Source organism: Sturnira hondurensis, unplaced genomic scaffold (assembly GCF_014824575.4).
Source record: "Sturnira hondurensis isolate 20B ecotype Veracruz unplaced genomic scaffold, ASM1482457v3 Scaffold0019433, whole genome shotgun sequence".
NCBI classification, from domain to species: domain Eukaryota; kingdom Metazoa; phylum Chordata; class Mammalia; order Chiroptera; family Phyllostomidae; genus Sturnira; species Sturnira hondurensis.
This window is the reverse complement of record NW_028092064.1, coordinates 497,150-515,440: the sequence shown is the minus strand read 5'-3', so window position 1 is coordinate 515,440 and position 18,291 is coordinate 497,150. Positions and strand designations below refer to the sequence as shown.

Sequence of the window (18,291 nt, the reverse complement as noted above, 5' to 3'; positions counted from 1 at the left end):
AACCTTGATATATCAGGATGACACCTTAACCAAATAAGTTACCCGGCCAGGGCTGTTTCGTTTTCCTTAAGGTAATTTCCTGGGGAATCTTGCCCTTGACCTGCCAATTCATGCCTTTTGGCTTACTGGAGTAGATCACCTGGAATCTGGTGAGGGCCACTGAGCTTCGCTTTTTTGTTTGTTTGCTTTCTCTTTAACCGTATTGCTTCTTCTGACGGTGGACATCCAAGTAATCTTCAAATAAGAGGAGTAGTCTCTCTGCATGTGCATGTAAAGTAGACCTAAATGAGACAAAGCCCAGAGTAGCTTGGACCCTTTGGATATGTTGTGTTGTTCTGCTTGAACCATGATGTGAGCACTCTGGTTCCAGGCTCACATCAAGGGCAAGACACTTCTTCCTGGCATGGAATTGCACAGTGAGCCTTGGAGGATTCAAATGAAAACCAAAACAAAACCTATAGGCACAGTCCCACTTCATAGGGAGCAGATTCTCTCCACCTGCAGACATTCCTCCTCCACACTTGGCCTCACTCCCTCATACTGAGCCTATTGCCTGGCTGACCCATGCTTAATTCTCAGTAACTCAAGCGTAGACTGAGGCGGCCCATGGAGACTGGCTTGTGATATGGATAAGTCATAGAGCATAGTGAGAAATGAAGAGTACCAGTCAGCCAGTCAGGGCCAGACTTTGTTTCTCTTTATCCTGTCTTGTGGAGTTAGGAGTTAGTATTAGCCAGGAGCTGTCCAGAAGATTGATGTCTATAAATGTTCCATCTGTCTTAAATGAGAAAGGAAGACATAAACCTGTGAAATGAATTCCTTCTTCAAGGTCACAAAGCAGTTGTAGAAAAGGAGTCACGCCCCAAGGAAGCTTTACCTGTATCATCACCTTTTTCTTAGAATCTGTGGGTTTGTGTTTTTGTTCATTCTGGTTTTGATCTTTTGGACTATCAAAGCTGCTGAGTGGAACAATTTATAATAATAACTTTTTTCTTATCTAATCTCTCAAGTGATGTTTCTGAATTGTGAACTAAGACTTGGCAGGTGGTTGTGGTTGTTTTGGCTTTCTGTAGTTTCCTATTAAAGTGATAGAGATGGCTGCTGTGTGACTCAGTGGATTGAGCGCTGGCCTGTGAACCAAAGCATTGCTGGTTTGATTCCCAGTCAGGGCACATGCCTGGGTTGCGGGCCAGGACCCCAGTAGGGGGTGCATGAGAGGCAACAGCACATTGATACTGCTCTCCCTCTGTATCTTCCTCCCTTACCCTCTTCCTAAAAATAAGTTTTAAAAAAATATTTTAATAAATAAAAGTGGTAGGGGAGACATATTTTTATTCTCTTTTGTATTGCTTGTCACATATCATTTCAGTTTGATTAAGCAGCCTGTAGCGTTTCTAGAGAGGGTTCAGGCCCTTAGGAAAGCCCCCAAATTTCTTGACCCAGAATTTTTCATGCCATCAACTTCTAACATTCCTACTCTCTTTTCTTTCTTTGATGCAGCCTCCGTGAATGTGCTGGTGCAGAACTGCAAGATCTACAATGATGCCAGCTGTGACATTTCTGCAGATGGCCAGCTCCTGGCAGCTTTCATCCCTAGCAGCCAAAGGGGCTTTCCCGATGAAGGCATCCTGGCAGTGTACTCTCTGGCCCCCCACAACTTGGGTGAAATGCTTTACACCAAGCGCTTTGGTAAGGGATAGGAAGCCCAGTCTAGTGACAGAGGGATGCTGGTCCCTTGGCGTGAGCATTCCTAGGAGAGGCGAGGTGTAGGTGGGAGTGATGGTCACATACTGCCTCACTGGGGCACTGACCAGAGGAAGATTGCTTTCCAGGAGTCCTGCCTTATAACATTGCCAAAGACATTTAGGATAAAAGTCCTCCCTACCACAGTAGCACCAGTGATATATTCCTTGTTGTGATGGCCAATAGTAAGGGACGAGCTTTGTTCATGGCTGGGGAAAATGGGCACACTCATAAACTGTAGGGCAGTTCGGCATTGTGTATTAAAGCCCCAAAAATGTATTTATTGTTTGATCCAGTAACCTCATTTCTAAGGAAATAGTAAGAAAACTATACAGCCTTGACTGGTGTGACTCAGTGTGTTTGTTGGTTGTCGTTTCATGAACTAAAAGGTTGCCAGTTCAATTCCATATCAGGGCACATGCCTGGGTTGTGGGCCAAGCCCCCCAGTTGGGGGCATGTAAGAGGCAACTGATCGATATTTTCCTCTTCTGTCTCCCTCCCTTCACCTCTCTATAAAAATAAATTTTAAAAATTTTTTAAAGAAAACTATACAGAGCCCTGGCTGGTGTAGGTAGCTCAGTGCATTGAGCGCAAGCCTGCAAACCACACAATCGCGGTTCGATTTCCAGTCAGGGCACATGCCTGGGTTGCAGGCCAGTTCCCAGTGGCGACTCATGAGAGGCAACCATACATTGATATTACTCTCCTTCTCTCCTTCCCTTCCCCTCTAAAGATAAATAAATAAAATCTTTTTAAAAGAAAAAAGAAAAAATAGCCCTGGCTGGTGTAGCTCAGTGGATTGAGCGCGGGCCTGCGAACCAGAGGATCACGGTTCGATTCCCAGTCAGGGCACATGCCTGGGTTGCAGGCTGGTTCCCTGCAGGCCAACTCCCAGCAGGGGACGCACAAAAGGCAACCATACATTGGTGTTTCTCTCTCTCTCTCTCTCTCCTTCCCCTCTAAAGATAAATAAATAAATAAAATTTTTAAAAAAGTGCTCACTTCAGCAGCACATATACTAAAATTGGAACGATACAGAGAAGATTAGCATGGCCCCTGCGCAAGGGTGACATGCAAATTCGTGAAGCGTTCCATATTTAAAAAAAAAAAAAGAATTTCCAACTTAAAAAAAGTTAAAAAGAAAAAAGAAAACTGTACAGAGATTTATACACAGTACAGTTTCTTATCATAGAGAAAAATGTCAAATTGTGAAGAGTTGCTTAAGTAAGTGATGATGTATTGATAGGATAGAATGCCATTTGGCCTTTACAGTGTTTAATGATGGAAAATGTTCTTAATGTGTGAAGTGCAAATAGTAGATTTCAAAATAGTATTTACAGTATAATACCAACTTTTTTAATAATGTGAATCTGTTATGGATTCTATAACATGCTTAACATTTACTAAGTACTTTCCATGTGTCAGACACTGTACTTGGTACTTGACATGTCTTTTCATTATACTCCTCACTGCAGTCCTATGTGATTACCCCACGATGACCAAATGAAAATGTAGATTAGAGAGAAAGAGAAAAGATTAGGAGGAAGAATTATTTCCTTGTAATAGTAAGAACTCTGTAAAATGTCTCTCTTTTGGCCCTCAGGTCCCAATGCCATTTCTGTGAGCCTGTCCCCAATGGGCCGATATGTAATGGTGGGCTTGGCCTCACGAAGGATCCTGCTGCACCCTTCCACAGAGCACATGGTGGCCCAGGTCTTCAGGCTGCAACAGGCCCATGGTGGCGAGACCTCCATGAGGGTGAGTGTCACTGCTTGTGCCTTCAGCCTATGGCTGCTCCACCAAGCTTGGCAGGGTAATGAAGGACAATGGGGTGATCTCCCGGCCAGGACCAGAGAGATCATGCTCAGAAGGCATGAGGGAAGACTCCAGTCCAGCCCATCCACCACCAGCAGGCTTTACTTTTGGAAGCTCTGGAATATTAAAAGGCAGGGTTTTCTCATACCCTAGATCTTGAGCTGGGTTCCCCGAGGCCTGAAAGAACCTTTAGGTAAAGACCAAACTGAATGCTTCTTACACCTCAACATGAGACCTTTAGTTTAGAGATACATAAAGATCCCAATGATATCTTTATGCCTATTTAAAACAGTTTTTTTGAGAAAGCAGGCTGTAAAAATAGTATACTGTGAAATGTCCTTTTCTGCGGACTGTAACCGTGGTGGAAGACGAGGACTTTGGGCAGCCACTGTGCTCTTCACCGTGCCCCTGTTCATTTCACCAGCAGAGAAGGGTCCTAAGGACCCTTTCATGTCTGAGGTGGATCTCTTGTGTGACACAAAAGCCTTCAGGACATCGCAGGGCTAGTGGCTTTCTGGACTCCACTGGTTTCTGACTGAGCTTCCTACATCCCAGAGCGGACTCATTTGACCAGAGTTTTTTCCAGGGAAGTCAGGCATTTGAACGGTTCTCTAATTAAACTGTATTTAAGCTCTGTCTCAAGCTAAGAACCTGTGAATTTCCTTAGCACTTTGTGCTGTGCCATTTGTAGTTTTATGCACTTGTTTATGTGTTGTTTGTATTTTCTTTAGCTGTGTGGTATATATGTTTAATCTACCCAATTAGGTTTGGTTTAAGCTCCTTAGGGCCATATCCCTCAAGGTCCATTTAGTGCAATGCCTGTAGATGCTTATGAATGCCTGGAATGGGCAGCATTTGTTTTAAAGAAAAACCTAGAGATTGGACCCAGTATATGGTGTGGTGGCTTCCACCTTGGTGTCCATCCCGATCTTTATCCTCTTCTCCCTCATACCTCCTACAGGGCCCCTCTGTTCAACTCCATTGAACCACTTTGCCGGCACCCTGAGCTTAACAAGGCTCTTTCCTGCTAGTGTGCCTTTACCGGGAATGCTCTCTTTTCCTCCAACCCAAGTGCCCCCAAGCTCTTCCTTTTCTGTGGAACCTTCCTAAATAGAATTGATCACCCCCGTGCCACCACTATACCAGGTAGACACACTCGTGTTAACCCTCAACACACCATACTACAGTTATTTGTTTCCATGTCTCTCTCCTCTCTTGGACTGTGAACTCCTTGAGAGCAGAGATCTTGTCTGTTTTATCTTTATGAAATCTGCATACCTAATAGGGAAACTGACATTTAGCAGAAACTATGAATGAAAGAGATTCTCAAGAAAAGTGTCCTCCTTATCATCTCAGTGGTAGGTAGCAGAACCAGCGATGTCCCACTGTGCCTCTGAAAGGGTAGAAACAAAGCATATTCTACTCTTGACAGCATGATGGCAGGGAAGTTCTGATCTTGGAGTCCCTGTGACTAGAAATGCAGCATTTGACATTGAGTGATCAGGAGAGGATTTTGTGGGAAGTTCATCAAGCCTATTTTCTTATCTAGGTATTTGAGGGTAGAAGTTGAATTGTAGTTCAGATATTCTTATTTTGCTTATTTTAAGCATACTTGGATGGTAAAAACTACCTTGTGTCTGCTTTTTACCACCTAGAATCCTGGTCCCAACAGCTGTTTTTCTAACCCTGCCTAATTATGGAATAATTGTTTATCATCATTAAGAGGCAGGATCTGATTTCATCAACGCTAATGGACATCTCCAGTCTCTTCCGGAAGCCAGGGCTGCTACCCGACCTCCTGGCTAAGGGCAAACAGCTCCAGGGTGGGAGCCAAGATATTGTCACATATGGGGCTGGCAGCTCAGGGAATGCATTTGGAGAAGTCTGCTGAGGGGATGTGGTAAATCATTGCTATCCCGCTAAGGGGCTCAAGGAAACTAGCCAGCTGCTGCGTGCCTCGTGACAAGAGCTATTTTTCAGGCCTCCCAGTGAGGCTTTCTTGATTCTCAATAGGCACCATCTGCTGCTTAGGAGCGGGAGCTGAAGTAACTAGAAAGATCTCATTTTGGGAACGTGTTCCTCTCACCCAAGAGACAGGATCCAGGCTTCTCAACAGAGTTTGCACACCATGTCCATCCAGTCGGACTTTTAAACCCCCGTGCTACAGAAAGGTTTCTGGTTTTCCAGGTCTTGGTTGCCCCTTACGTCCAAAGGCACCAAAGCATTCAGCAAATGTCCCTGAATTCAGTCATTGGTGGAAGGGAAGACACCAGCTTTTTTGGATAGCTGTGCTGTACCACCGTTTAAGGCAAGAAGTGCATTTTTGTCTGAGAACAGGGAGCAAGGGTTTAATGGGACAGTAGAGCATCTCCCTCTTTGCACAGGTAAGTATAGGTGGGTGTCTCCATCTGTAATGTCAAGCTCTGTCCTTGAAGGAATGCTTTTGTGGGTAATGGGCCTGTCCGAGAGCTTCTCTACCCAGAATTCCCCTTCGTTTTGGTATTGCCTCTTGGAATTCACAGTGGTAATGTTCAGAGAGGTGAGCTTGTTGGGCCAACAGACATTCCCAAGAGAACATCCTCCAGAGCATTGACTTATTTTAATTTCCACTAAGTGACATATCTCCCCAAGAGATGATCTGTTACACAATTCCATATGAAAACTCTTTGAAAATGAATTGCTAATTGCTGTTAGCCATGGCGCATTTGTTCTAACCAGTTCATCATACCCCTGGACCAGTGTTTGTAAACGATGCTGCTTGGACAACCTACCTTAGACTTCATGGGGTCTTTGCTAAAATACACACACCACTTCAGACTTAAAGTCAGAGTAAGAATGGGGCACAGGATCCCAGGTGTTTGTATTTGCAAAACAAGGTTTCCAGGTGAGTCTGATATTCACCTGAATTTGAGAACTGCTGTTCTTAATGGATGCCGTCTCCATTTTAGATTCGTGCCCTCAGCTCCTTCAGCAAGGCTAAGAAACATTCTCGGCTTGCCTCTTGGGGTTTTATGCGTGGTGCTTTGATACCATCTTTGCTAATTCTATTGCAGGCATGGTGTCATTTGTGTTCTGTTTCCTACCAAACTCAGCTCTTTGTCTGTGCTTTACCTCCCATTTTTTCTCAGCTGTTGTTGCTTTCCGGGGTTCTCCCCTGAGTCTCTCTGTGCTGGATTGTTTTCTTCCCCATATTGAGTCATTTTGATTTTTGCTCTTTCTAGAAGCGAGGGTCCTTTTAATACTTCCCTTCACTGTTTACTGAAGATAGTCTTCCCAGTTTGTTTGATGGGCAAATCAGGAAAAGTAAGATGAGGCATGTGTTTTGTCTCCCCCCTTCTCTCTGTCTGACTCACCAGTTGAGCCAGGGAGGGCTTTTTGTTAATTTCTGTTTTGTTTTTAAGTTAGGCATTTAAAGATTGCTGAGCTGAAGTTTTTCTAAATTCTCAAAACACTAAACTGCCTGTGTTCCCTCTCTGCTTTTATTTTCTAATTGGAACAAGGCACAATATAGTAACAGAAAACTGCAATTAATTTTCCAAAATAGTGGCAACTTGCACATTATAATAATTTTGGTTGTAATTAAATGAAAACATAATAACAAAAATATAAAATTAGTAATGAAACCAGAAATAGTCATATACTAAACTGTTCTTCCAGTTTCTATCAGTAATAAGTGCTATTTTACCCAGGAGTAAAGGCAAAGTCAGCACCTGGGCTTGTGGATGTGGTGGGTCGGGGTGGGGGGTTGGTGCTAGGGCCTTTTGAGCTGAAAACAAAAATAAGGATTAGTGGTTTCAACACAGGAGTTAGAGGGAAGACGTACTTTCTCCCAGGTGCACAGAGGATTCCCCTAACAGGTGGGGGTTAGGCATATAAATGGTTTAATAAGAACTGAAAAGGACCCTCATTGCCTAATCCCTGTGGGTCCTAGAGGCACTGGTTACTTGAACCTCGCTGGTGTTGATTTGCGCTCCTCTCTGGTCATCTTATTGACAGAGTGACAAACAGGACACTTCCTTTGACTTGAGTGGGAGCAGAAGCTCCAGGACAGAAAGTAGTTTAGCCCTTCTTTCTCTGTGGAACAGCATTGTGCTCTTGAAGGCAAAGCCTCATATACTTACAGGTCAATTTGGTTTAAAGTTTTTTCTTTGTGGCTGTGCGGTAAAACTGTATTCAATTATTGAGCAACTGTTATCTACACAGATCATTAGTTTGGAGTGGATGTTGAAAAGAGCCAGCCCTTCCCTCCCTTCCTCTCCCTCATCCTCTTTGGCCATCTTTTTTTCTCCCCACCTGCTACCCCCCTCTTCCTGTTCACTCTCCCTTCCTCCATTTCTTGACCCTGAGAGTTCTGCTCGTCAGTAGTGTACTGGTCCCTTCTCTTTGTGGAGTGCGGCTCCAGAGCTGTGCACCAACCTCATCCTCAGAAGGTCTTAGGCAGCAGGGAAGGAAAGCAGATTTGTTGGCATTTTTTACATACCTGCAACCTACTTGTATCTAACTGGGCTGTAGTTCTCATTGTGCATTTTTCTGGGACCACATCAGCATTATCTACGAACTTGATAGAAATGCAAATTCTCTGCCCCACCTGAGACCTGCAGAATTGGAAGCTCTGGGGGTGGGGCCCGCCATTTTCATTTTCCCAGGTGCTCCAGGTAACTGCACATGCAGTCAAGGCTGAGAACAGATGAACTGCGTGGGTGTTCTAGGTAGACCTCACCTGTGCATATATAGCTTTGTCCTTTCTCTTTTTGTGCTCACCCTGTTTCTTACCGTGTCTCTGGAACCCCATCTGGTTTAATTCTGTGGTTTCTATTTACTAGGTTTTTCAGATACTTCCAGAAAGTTGAGAGAGTTATGAGTACCTCCTGCCCTGAAGGTTTCAGGCATTTAGGATCATGTTAGTGTCCTCGTGATGGTACTGTAAGGGCTAGTGCTGTGAGGCCTCTTTCCAGTTCTGATTAAAACTTTTTACCTGCCCTCAGTTGACTTTACTCAGGCTCTTAACTGTGAGCTCATGCCTGATTGCCTGTGTGTTATAGAATACAGAGATGCTTTGGCTTAAAGAGTGAGAAGCAGTATCTTTCTTCCTCTCCAGGCCCTTCCCCATCTGAAGGAGTATTTCTTGAGTTCCTATTTCCAACAATTAACTCACTGATGTTCTTGGGTGGGAGACGTCACTATGATACCCACTAATGGGTATCTTTGTGTCACTCTGGCTTGCTTTCTTTTCTACCGTTTCATAGCTATCTTCACAGAGCCTAGTGATAACTGCTATTATTAAAAGTTTGTTAAAATGGCCCTGGCTGGGGTAGCTCAGTGGATTGATCGCAGGCTGCGAACCAAAGGGTCACCAGTTCAATTCCCAGGCAGGGCACATGCCTGGGTTGCAGGCCAGGTCTCCAGTGGTGGGCCACGTGAAAGACAACTATACACTGATGTTTCTCTAACTCTCTTTCTTCCTCCTTTCCCATCTCTAAAAATAAATAAATAAAATCTTTTTTTTTAAGTTCATTAAAATGAACCATAAAAAAGACTTGGTATCCAAAATGTTCGAATTAGTCCTAACTAAATTATGGTTTAGATCCTGGGTGAGGATGGGTTTCCAGCATGGTCAGCAATAATGAGCATTTGTGTAACTAACCTGCGTAGGCTCTTTTGGCCTGTCCTAGTTTCCTTCCTTAATATGCAGTCTTCACTATGGCTCCCCTTTGCCCTGAATTCAGCCTGTGGTGTAATCCAGTCATCTGTAACTTCCCTAGATTGTAATAGTTTGATTTTCAAAAAGGGAACTGAGCCTTATAATCTTGCCTGGTCTTGTGAGTGGCAAAAACCCAACATAAAGATGTTTTATTTTTGTGTCCTGGAAGGGTATTATTTCTTCCAGGGGAGACTGGGATAAAAGAGAGACAGCTTTGTGTTGTCAGAAATGATTTACTCCTTCCTAAGGTTTTTGTCCTCGTTAATTTTCTTAAAGCTGCCTGTCAGTTGATTAAAAGCTGCTTCCGCTGCAATTATCTTAAAGTTGACTTCTGAGACGTGGTACAAAGCACCTCTCCTCAGAAAGTTCTTTTCTGTAGCACATTGTAGGAGGAGGGGAGCCCGGGAGAAGTCAGGGGTGTCGCTGATGCAATTTGTCGGGGAAGGGAGGGGCAAGATAAAGAATTAAAAATAACAGTAGAGCTGCAGTCAGAGTCATTAGTTTAGGCAGATTTTTCCATGACGGATTCCTCCAACTCTGACAATTTCTTTCCTCTGTGGTCTCAGTAGAGTTCAGTCTGTACTGCATTTTAACTCTTTCACTCAACAAAATTTTAGTGAACCCCTTCCGTGGGCCAGGTATTTTGCTAGGCTGGGAATACAGTGAACAAAGCGGGCCTGGTCCTTGCTCCTCTGGTGTGTACGTGTTAGATGACCGGCTTCATAACTGGGCCTTGCACTGCTGTGCCACCGGCCGTCTCTGTGCTGGCACACAGGAGGCACTCCCAGTTCACGTGGGCCACTTTGGAATCTCGTGTGCCTGACATATGACTCAGGAAACAGTAACTGAGTGAAAGTATTAAAGAGAATTCTTATGAAGATAGGGAGTGTCTTACTCATTTCCACAATTCTGCTCAATATCAGTGAGTTTCTCAGGGTGCTAGTCCTGGCACCGAGATGCAGTGGGAGAGCTTCAGTAGATCAGTTCAGAAGTGAAAGGCAAGATAATTTTTTTTTTTCAAGAATTGGTAGGACAACCTACCTGAAAGTATTTTAATGTAGCCCTTGTCCTGTAATTGTTGTTTTAAAAAAATGGATCAAAACCAAAATATATTGAAATATATTGAAAGACTCTTATCCAAGGTGTGAGAACAGCTATTCATTTGGCCTTTTCCTTTGCGATAGAAAGTTCAAGAATGTGTGCTGCGCTCAGAGTAGGAACAGGAGGAAGTAATTATTTTAATTTCTAGGAGTTCCAGGAACAGTGAATGCCTCAGTATTTCATTTAGCACAGAAGTAGATTCCTCAACTGAACTAATCTCTGTGGTTTGATCCTAATGGGCAAAGACAGTCTTCGGCCATCAGGCCAGTTAGAAAATAAAATTCTTGTCCTCCATCCTTGGGATCTCTTTGAGAAGAACAAAGGAATAAGACAAAGTTTAAAGGTCTCAAAAACTCACCGGAGGTTGGCTAGAAATGACATCAAGGTAGCAGATTATCGATAGCAGCAGAGGGCCACAAAGTCCAAGAGTTAAGAAAAGGAGGTTTTTGCTTTAATTTGGTTAAGGCTCATCTAGGCAGATTTGTTCCTCCTTCAACTGAATAAAGGGAAGAGTTAGGTGACTTTATATTCAGATTCTTGTTTTAAAATAACCACTCTAAAATCAACATTCTCCAAGTTCTAAACACCAAAGTAAAATATAAAGAAGCCTCGGAGCTAGTAAAAGAAATTAAAGTTTTTGGAAAACAATCAGACTTTCTTAAAAGATGAAGAAACTCCAATAAGTCATGACTCTAAACAAACCAAGAGCTCAAAAGGAAGAAAAGGACCATAGCGTCCATTCCCCTGGCTGCTCTGGGATGTGCACATTTCTCAGCCTGTGACAAGGTGTGCAGCCATCCATTTCCGAAGGAAAGGTCACCTGTCTCTTAGCATCTGCTTTCACTTTTCTTTCTTTGCAGAGAAGATTCTCCTGGTAACCCTCTCTAAAATCTTAAAGGCTCCCTTGATTTCCGTCACTATCCAGCAGGCAGTCCCCTTCCTCACAGTCTTTTCTTTCCCAGAGCCCCTTGGCTTGCACCTTCTCCCGTGGCCTTTCTAACCCATTTCCCATTATCCGTCCCCGCCAACCAGCTTCTGTTGTCTTAGGGGGATCTGCTGACTGTGCTCAACCTTGTGCCACCATGGCAAGGTTTCAGCTTTATAGACGATGAGATTCCCAAATGTAAGCAAGATAACTACAAAGTTTTTTCTTTTGGCCTTTTGTCTGGTCTGATCTGAGCAGCTCAGTTTGCTGCTTGGAGTAATGGTCTGATGAGTTTTATTGACATGCGGTAGAAGAGAAGGCATCTTGGTGAGGGCAGCAATACAGTTTTCCTCCAAATTTGAAAAGGATGGAGAGGAAGTTTTCCCACTGAGCTCCTCTGACTGCCTCCTTATTCTTTTCCTGTATTTTTAAACAAGAAATAAGACCACTTTACATTTGATCTAGGAACTGTTTTCTTTTGCTTCTACTTCCTATTAGAATTTGAGGATGTGGAGGAGCAGTGGTATAATTGTCTTAGACCCCAGAAGTGGAAGAATTGTTACCTTCTCCCACGTCCTTAGAACCATGAAGATCTTGGTGACCTGACTCATTCTCCATTGATGTGCTGACAGTCCTGACTCTAAAAAATTTGTTCCCTCTAGCATATTGATCCCAATTTCTTTCCTAGATGTTAGACAGAAATGAGAACAGTCTACTTGGGTGGGGGGTTTCTCTCAGCATTTGGCATATGCCAGGGAACAGCTGCAGCTGAGACAGGTGAAACCAGGACTCTGCCAACATGAATGGGTTTGTGTCCAGCCCACAAAGATCCCCAGGTCCTGATAATCTGCCTCCAGTGTAACAGGATTTGGTGTTGTAGCTTCATGGGGTGTCATTTTTGTCAGAGAGAGAAAGGATTCTTGGCAGGCCACCCAGCTTTGTCCTTAACTTCCCATGGGGAGCTTCAGGGCACCTGACCAGTGTTAAGGAAACCTATACTTGAGATATATTTGGGGTGCTTTTAAGTGAAGGCCAGAGTTGTCCTTTACGCTCTCTCAGATCTTACTTCCTGTCAGTGCTGATGCACTCTGCATGTGCAGAGTGAAGGCATGGCCAGAGCCAGTCCCTGTCGAAATCTGGGAGGAAACTCACAGATCACCCAGTCACTGCGTTGGAGAGACTGGCTGGTGGCCGAACCGTAAATGGTTAGGGAGTAGCCAGCACTACCTAATCATCTGTCAGCATTGGGGAACTTGCTGTCCAGATATTCTGTTGTCTCTAGGGCTAATTCTGAGGAGTATCTTCCTCAGTGAGGTACCTGGAGAGCTGTTCAGCTTCAGCCAGAGCAGTGAGTAGAAGCTGCATCTCTAGTGATTTTCAAAATGGTCCAGATTCTCATTCCTCTAGAGTCCTTTAGTTTCAGGCATGTGTGAAATAAGGAGTCTTGGTCCAGATGACCTCCTAGGACCTATAAATCAGTGATCCCTACTCATCCTTCACTTTAGTTCCCTACCCCCAGACTTTTTGCACCCCCATTCCCTTCCTTCCCACCCCCACATTGGGCGTGGTAGGCAAGCAAGTGCTTATCAGGAGTCCTGTTGGCCGCTGATCTTCATGTGGCATTTTCTGCCTTTCTGCCACAAAGCAGTATTTAGCTTAATACCCAAACCTTGGAGGAGATGGGCACTTGGGAGCTGACTTTTCAGCACTGTTTTCTAAGGACTGAGAGGTGGGGGCAGGGGTGGGGTTGGGGGAGGGCTGCTATAGCCAGAGGACAGATCGATGTCCTGTGACTCCTAGAGCCATGGAGGATGTGAAGGTCAGTGCAGCAGGGTCTGGGGGCCTCCACTGTATTCTCTCCTCCCCCTGACTTTGTCTCACCTGAGTCATTTGTCATGCCTGCTCTTGAGGTTTTGTCTCCAAAGCGAGTTCCTGTACTTAGAAGCAAATTGGTAATACTTATTTGTTAATCCTTCTGTAGCAATAGACTATAAAAGGTGAATTTGTGACATTTGAGAGGCTTATTTGCTTCTCTCCTGGTCTGAAACATTTCTAGAAAAGTGTTCTCTACATTTTCTTTGAGACCCGCCCCCCCCCCCCCCCCCCCCCCCCCCCCCCCCTCCATCAAAACACTTAGCACACCTGCTCTGGCTGGTGTAGCTCAGTGGATAGATAGAGCGCAGGCCTGCGAACCACACGGTCGCAGTTCAATTCCCAGTCAGGGCACATGCCTGGGTTGCAGGCCAGTTCCCAGCAGGGGACTCATGAGAGGCAACCGTACATTGATATTTCTCTCCTCTCCTTCCCTTCCCCTCTAAAGATAAATAAATAAACAAACAAACAGACAAACTTAAAAGAAAAAAACTTAGCACAACCTTCAGGCACCTGAGTTACAAACCTTTTTACCCACTTCTTGCCAGAGCACTTTCTCTGGCCCTCTGCCCTATTCCCTGCAATTATGAACCATTATGATTCTAGGGGAGAGACTGTTGTGGGGCCAATGTAGACCGAGGCTCTCCTCCTCCAACCAACTGAAATTAGCACTCATTCCTCCTAACCTCCAGGTGTGTACCACTCACACCATCTGGCCTTTGGGAGAAGGAAAAATCAGCAGATTCTAAGGGGTATCCACCACAGTTGTCCGATTACAACCACTCTGTCCTTGGAGTGGAGTGTCCGGCAGTGAGGCTGGTGGGGAGTAGAGGCCATGAATTTGTTCAGGGCTCCTGCCAGATATGTCTGTGCGATGAAGAGATTATCCAAAGGTCAAGCAACCATGTTCTAGATGACCAGTCTGGAAATGTATATACTCCAGTGGGCTATTTTCCAGTAGTCTCAGACCAGAGGTTTTAGGAGCCCTGGCTAATCCTTACCTTTGGGGTTGAGTCAGACAGGAAGGTCGTAGGAGATTCTTAATGCAATATCTGCAGGGCAGTCGAGCCTCAAACCAGAGCCAATTCCCCATCTGTCAGAGACCTCAGGCCCACAGTGAGGCTGTTCTGGCACACTTTCAGCACTACGAAACCTGGAGAACTATTCGTAGCAGGACTCCCTGTCCATGTGTCTGCGCACTGAGAACACGTGCTGTTCTCCAGTCCGTCCTGGCAAAGGCCTTTCGGATAAATACCCAAGGCGCACCAATGAGCGAGCAGTCCCAAATCCAGGGCTTCCTATGACGTGATTCGTTTCCGTCCCCATGGACTCCTAGCTCAGTTTTTACTTCTTTTTCTTTTCTGTAAATCTCCCCTCAGGATAATCCGAAAAATAACTATTGCATCACCCTAAATTTATTTATTTTATTTCTTTATTGTGTGGTTTTATTTCTTTATCTTTAGAGGGAAAGGGAAGGAGAGAAATACCAATGTATGGTTGCCTTTCATGCATCCCCTGCTGGGAACTGGCCTGCAACCCAGGCATGTGCCCTGATTGGGAATCGAACTGTGATCCTTTGGTTCGCAGGCCCGCATCCAATCCACTGAGCAACACCAGCCAGGGCTATTTTCGAATATTACTTTCTAAATCATACTCTTCATTTGATCTTTTTTTTTTCCCATCAGTCCTTACCAACAGGTAAAGGCAGATGAAGTTTGTCCCTATTCTATTGATTAAAACCTGAGGAAGCCTAAAGGGAGAAACATCATATTGACTGAAACTCCAGTTTACAGATCCCTGACTGGTGTGGCTTGGTGGTTTCGGCGTTGACCCACAAACTGAAAGGTCACTGGTTTCTCAGTCAGGGCACATGCCTGGGTTGCAGGCCATATCCCTGGTTGGAGGTGTGCAAGAGGCAACCAATCAATGTTTCTGTCTCTCCCTTCCCCTCTCTCTAAACGTAAATAAAATATTTTTTAAAAAATTAGAAAAATAAAACTCCAGTCTATGGATTCTCAGCTTTCATGACCTTCCTATAGGTCCTAACACCCGTTTTTGAAGCCCCAGATGCAGATTTCCGGTAATAACAACACTTACCATTTATGAGCTTGCATCATGCCAGGCAGTTTATATACATTATTTCTTTTAATTTCCCCATTTATTTGAATATTGATGCCCTCTCTTTTAAACTGAGATCTAAATAAGTAGGGTGATGCCAGGACTCAAACCCAGGTCTTTCAAACTCTGAAGTCCATGTCCTTCATTCTTGCCCTGCCCCTGTCTTCGACTAAAGTTGTTTCTGGAACATTGAGTGGCTTGAGAGACTGGGAGGCTTGCTTTCACCTTCAGCCAAACCCTAGCCGTAGCTAAGCTGCCCCCTGCAAACAGCGTAGCTTTGGAAAGATGTAGGCTATTGAAAGAAGACTCTCTCCCTTTGAGAAATGGAAATGAACTATTTAATGGTTATTTGAGTAAGGTAGAAAGAAATCGAGTACTTGTGTGTTCAAGATTCCCCTCTGTCCTGCTTTCTATACCTTAATTGCACCTTTTAGATTCCCTTAAAAATAGCATTTTTAACATTGCTTTTAATTAGATGAATAAGAATGTTCTCCCCAATGTTATCCACCCCTCTCCCCATTACCTTCAGTTCCCCACTGCTGTGAGAGCACTGTGATTTCCATGGTAACAGGGCTGCCAGTTGAGCTTGGCTTTCACTGGTTTATCTGGTTAGAGGACAGTTAGGTGTGGTCCTTTCAGTCCTACCTGGTGAGCTAGAGACACTGTCTGAATGGTGCTCTCCAGGGGGTTTCCTTAAAGCAGTGATGTGAGAGGTGCTAAAAGCCTGTAAGGAAGGCACAACTAAGCCTCGTGCAGAAAACCCTGAGTATGCCCCTGGTATTTCTTAAAAGAGCCCTGGCCCTCACCTAAAATAAGAGGATTCCACCCTCCCCTCTGCTACCCCAAGTTGTCACATTTGGGGGGGGTTGTCACTCCATTCCCAGCCCAACCATTGCCTTTTGTCCCTGTCTTTAACTTGCTTCAGGCCATAGAAGGGACTTTCTTTCTCCCTGGATTTCGTCATTTTTGGTAACAAATTGTTTCTCCTCCCATTCTCTTTTCTTCCCTCTTTCTCCCCCCCAGAGAGTTTTCAACGTCCTTTACCCCATGCCTGCTGACCAGCGGAGACATGTCAGCATCAACTCTGCCCGTTGGCTGCCTGAGCCTGGGCTTGGCCTGGCCTATGGTACCAACAAAGGAGACCTGGTGATCTGCCGACCAGAGTGAGTAGCTCCAGGGGCCGGCAGGGTGGGTATGCAAGGGTCATCTGGGCTGAGGGATGGAGAAATCAGCATTCGCCCATGGCTCTGGCCTGTGAGGTGGGGTCATTGAGATGGGAGTCTGAATTCTGCTGGGGCTTGCCTCGCTCTTGTCGTCGCTCCTTAGGGTCCTGTCCTTTTTACTTACGATGGTAGGGTTAGCCTTCCGTTCCAGAAACCTTCGCAAGACTGGTTTAGTTATTTTGTCTCTGAACTCTAAGACAGTGTTTTTTGTTTGTTTTCCCTTGTTCTCTGGTGATAATAAAAGTTGCTCTGCAGGCAAAAACATAGCAAAGATTTTACTCTAAAGCCTCTTTGAAGAATTCAACAGGTGATCCTGGGTTTGACATTAACTTTGGAAATAATGTCTTGTTGAAGCCCTAATTTGTCAAGCCACTGATCTCTAACTGCCTGGCTCTGTGTCCTGCCTGTTTTCCTTTCTGCTTGAGGCTCTGGCTCATAATAGGAAAGGGAGATTAAAAAGCTCAATTTAAAAATCAAAATGATTATTATCTTGAAGTAGGAAGTAGGAGGGGACAGGGAATCAAATAATTTCTCCTCAGTCCTGATGACACCTCTTCCCCTCCCTCTGGCTTCCTGGAGGGCAGAGGTCCATTTAGGCACGAACCTGGGAGTCAGCCAAGTCTGCTTTCAGTTTCCACACCCAGCCAGGTGGGGAGGGCGAAGCTGTGTGCTTCAGTGCAGACCAAGCTGGCGGCTGTGTGGGCCACTGCAGAGCTCCAGCGACTAAATGACACCCCTCCCTCCAGGCTGTCCTAATGCTGTCTCTACTGCACAGTCTTCTCTGAGGGTGTTCTGCAGACCACAGAGACTGGTGTGACTGGTGTGCTGGGGTCTCTGGCTGCTGGGAGTGTTCACATTGCCTTTGGTAGGGCCCTTGGTGGTTTTTCCTAGAGTGTGTATTTGGGTCAGTCCTTGCGGCCTGGTAGATGACTGCTTGTTGAGCCCTTAGCTGAGCTAGGTCACTGGCCCAGCCCATTCCATGTGGAACTTTGAGGGCCCCTCCCAAAGAAAGGCTGCTATCTGAACCTCACCTGGCCGAGCTGCTTTGGAGCTAGGAGATTTCTTGGTTCTGCTGGCTTCACTTTTCTTGAGCTGTGTCCAGAGCACCCCTTTCTTTAGCTCCCTGTGCCTTTCCAGAACACAGCCTGCCTCTTCCATGACTGTGCTACTATTAGTCCAAGGTTCTGGGTCTGTCCCTTTCTGCTCCCACCCTTCGCCTGTCCATAGTCCCAGGATCAGTCTGCCATGATATATTTCTTTTTCCCCAAAGCACCCGAGGCTATCTTGTATCTTCCACTTTTCCTGGGAATTCATAAGAGGAATCTACTAGCTGTGTTTTCCAAAATTGGCCCAGAATTCTGGACCATAATTTTACTCTTACCAACATGGTAATTAGAGGCCTTTCTTTCCCTGTTTCTCAAAGACATCCTTCCTCCCTTAGCACTGTTATCTGGGGGTCCAGCCACTAGCCTTTGTCCCAGCTAAGCTCCCAGCACCACCCTCCCTGCCTTGCAACAGTGATCTGCTCTTACGGAGTCAGAAGCTCCACCTCCAGTTAGCTGTGGCCCCACAAGGCCTTGGACATCTGAAACCTCAGCCTACATACCTGGCGGAGTCATTGACACCTCAGCCAGACATGAAGCTGGCTTTGGCCTATCTTTTCTCTCCACATGTCTGTCATCCTCAGCATCTAGAGTCTCAGCAGGTCAAAGCCATCTTGGACAGCCTGGGGAACTTCCTTATCCCCCACCCCCACCCAGGAACTCAAGCCTCTTTTATGAGCAAGGCGGCAC

At 45.2% G+C, this 18,291-nt stretch overlaps 1 protein-coding gene and 1 non-coding gene across 13 annotated transcripts in view; both read left to right on the top strand.

Annotated features, from left to right (window-relative positions):
• Positions 1–18,291, top strand: part of AMBRA1 (autophagy and beclin 1 regulator 1) — a 182,921-nt gene that overhangs the window by 150,717 nt on the left and 13,913 nt on the right. For 11 of the 12 annotated variants that reach the window (XM_037027957.1, XM_037027954.1, XM_037027953.1 and 8 more), the window contains 3 exons: positions 1,501–1,689; positions 3,347–3,501; positions 16,299–16,438. In XM_037027957.1, coding sequence (XP_036883852.1) covers positions 1,501–1,689; positions 3,347–3,501; positions 16,299–16,438 — 484 coding nt within the window. Of the gene's footprint in view, positions 1–1,500; positions 1,690–3,346; positions 3,502–5,745; positions 5,949–16,298; positions 16,439–18,291 lie in introns of those variants that run through there. The other variant, XM_037027958.1, reaches the window with a different exon arrangement.
• On the top strand, positions 2,738–2,844 carry LOC118974568 (U6 spliceosomal RNA). The gene has a single exon (XR_005063928.1). It is a non-coding gene; the product is annotated as a U6 spliceosomal RNA (small nuclear RNA).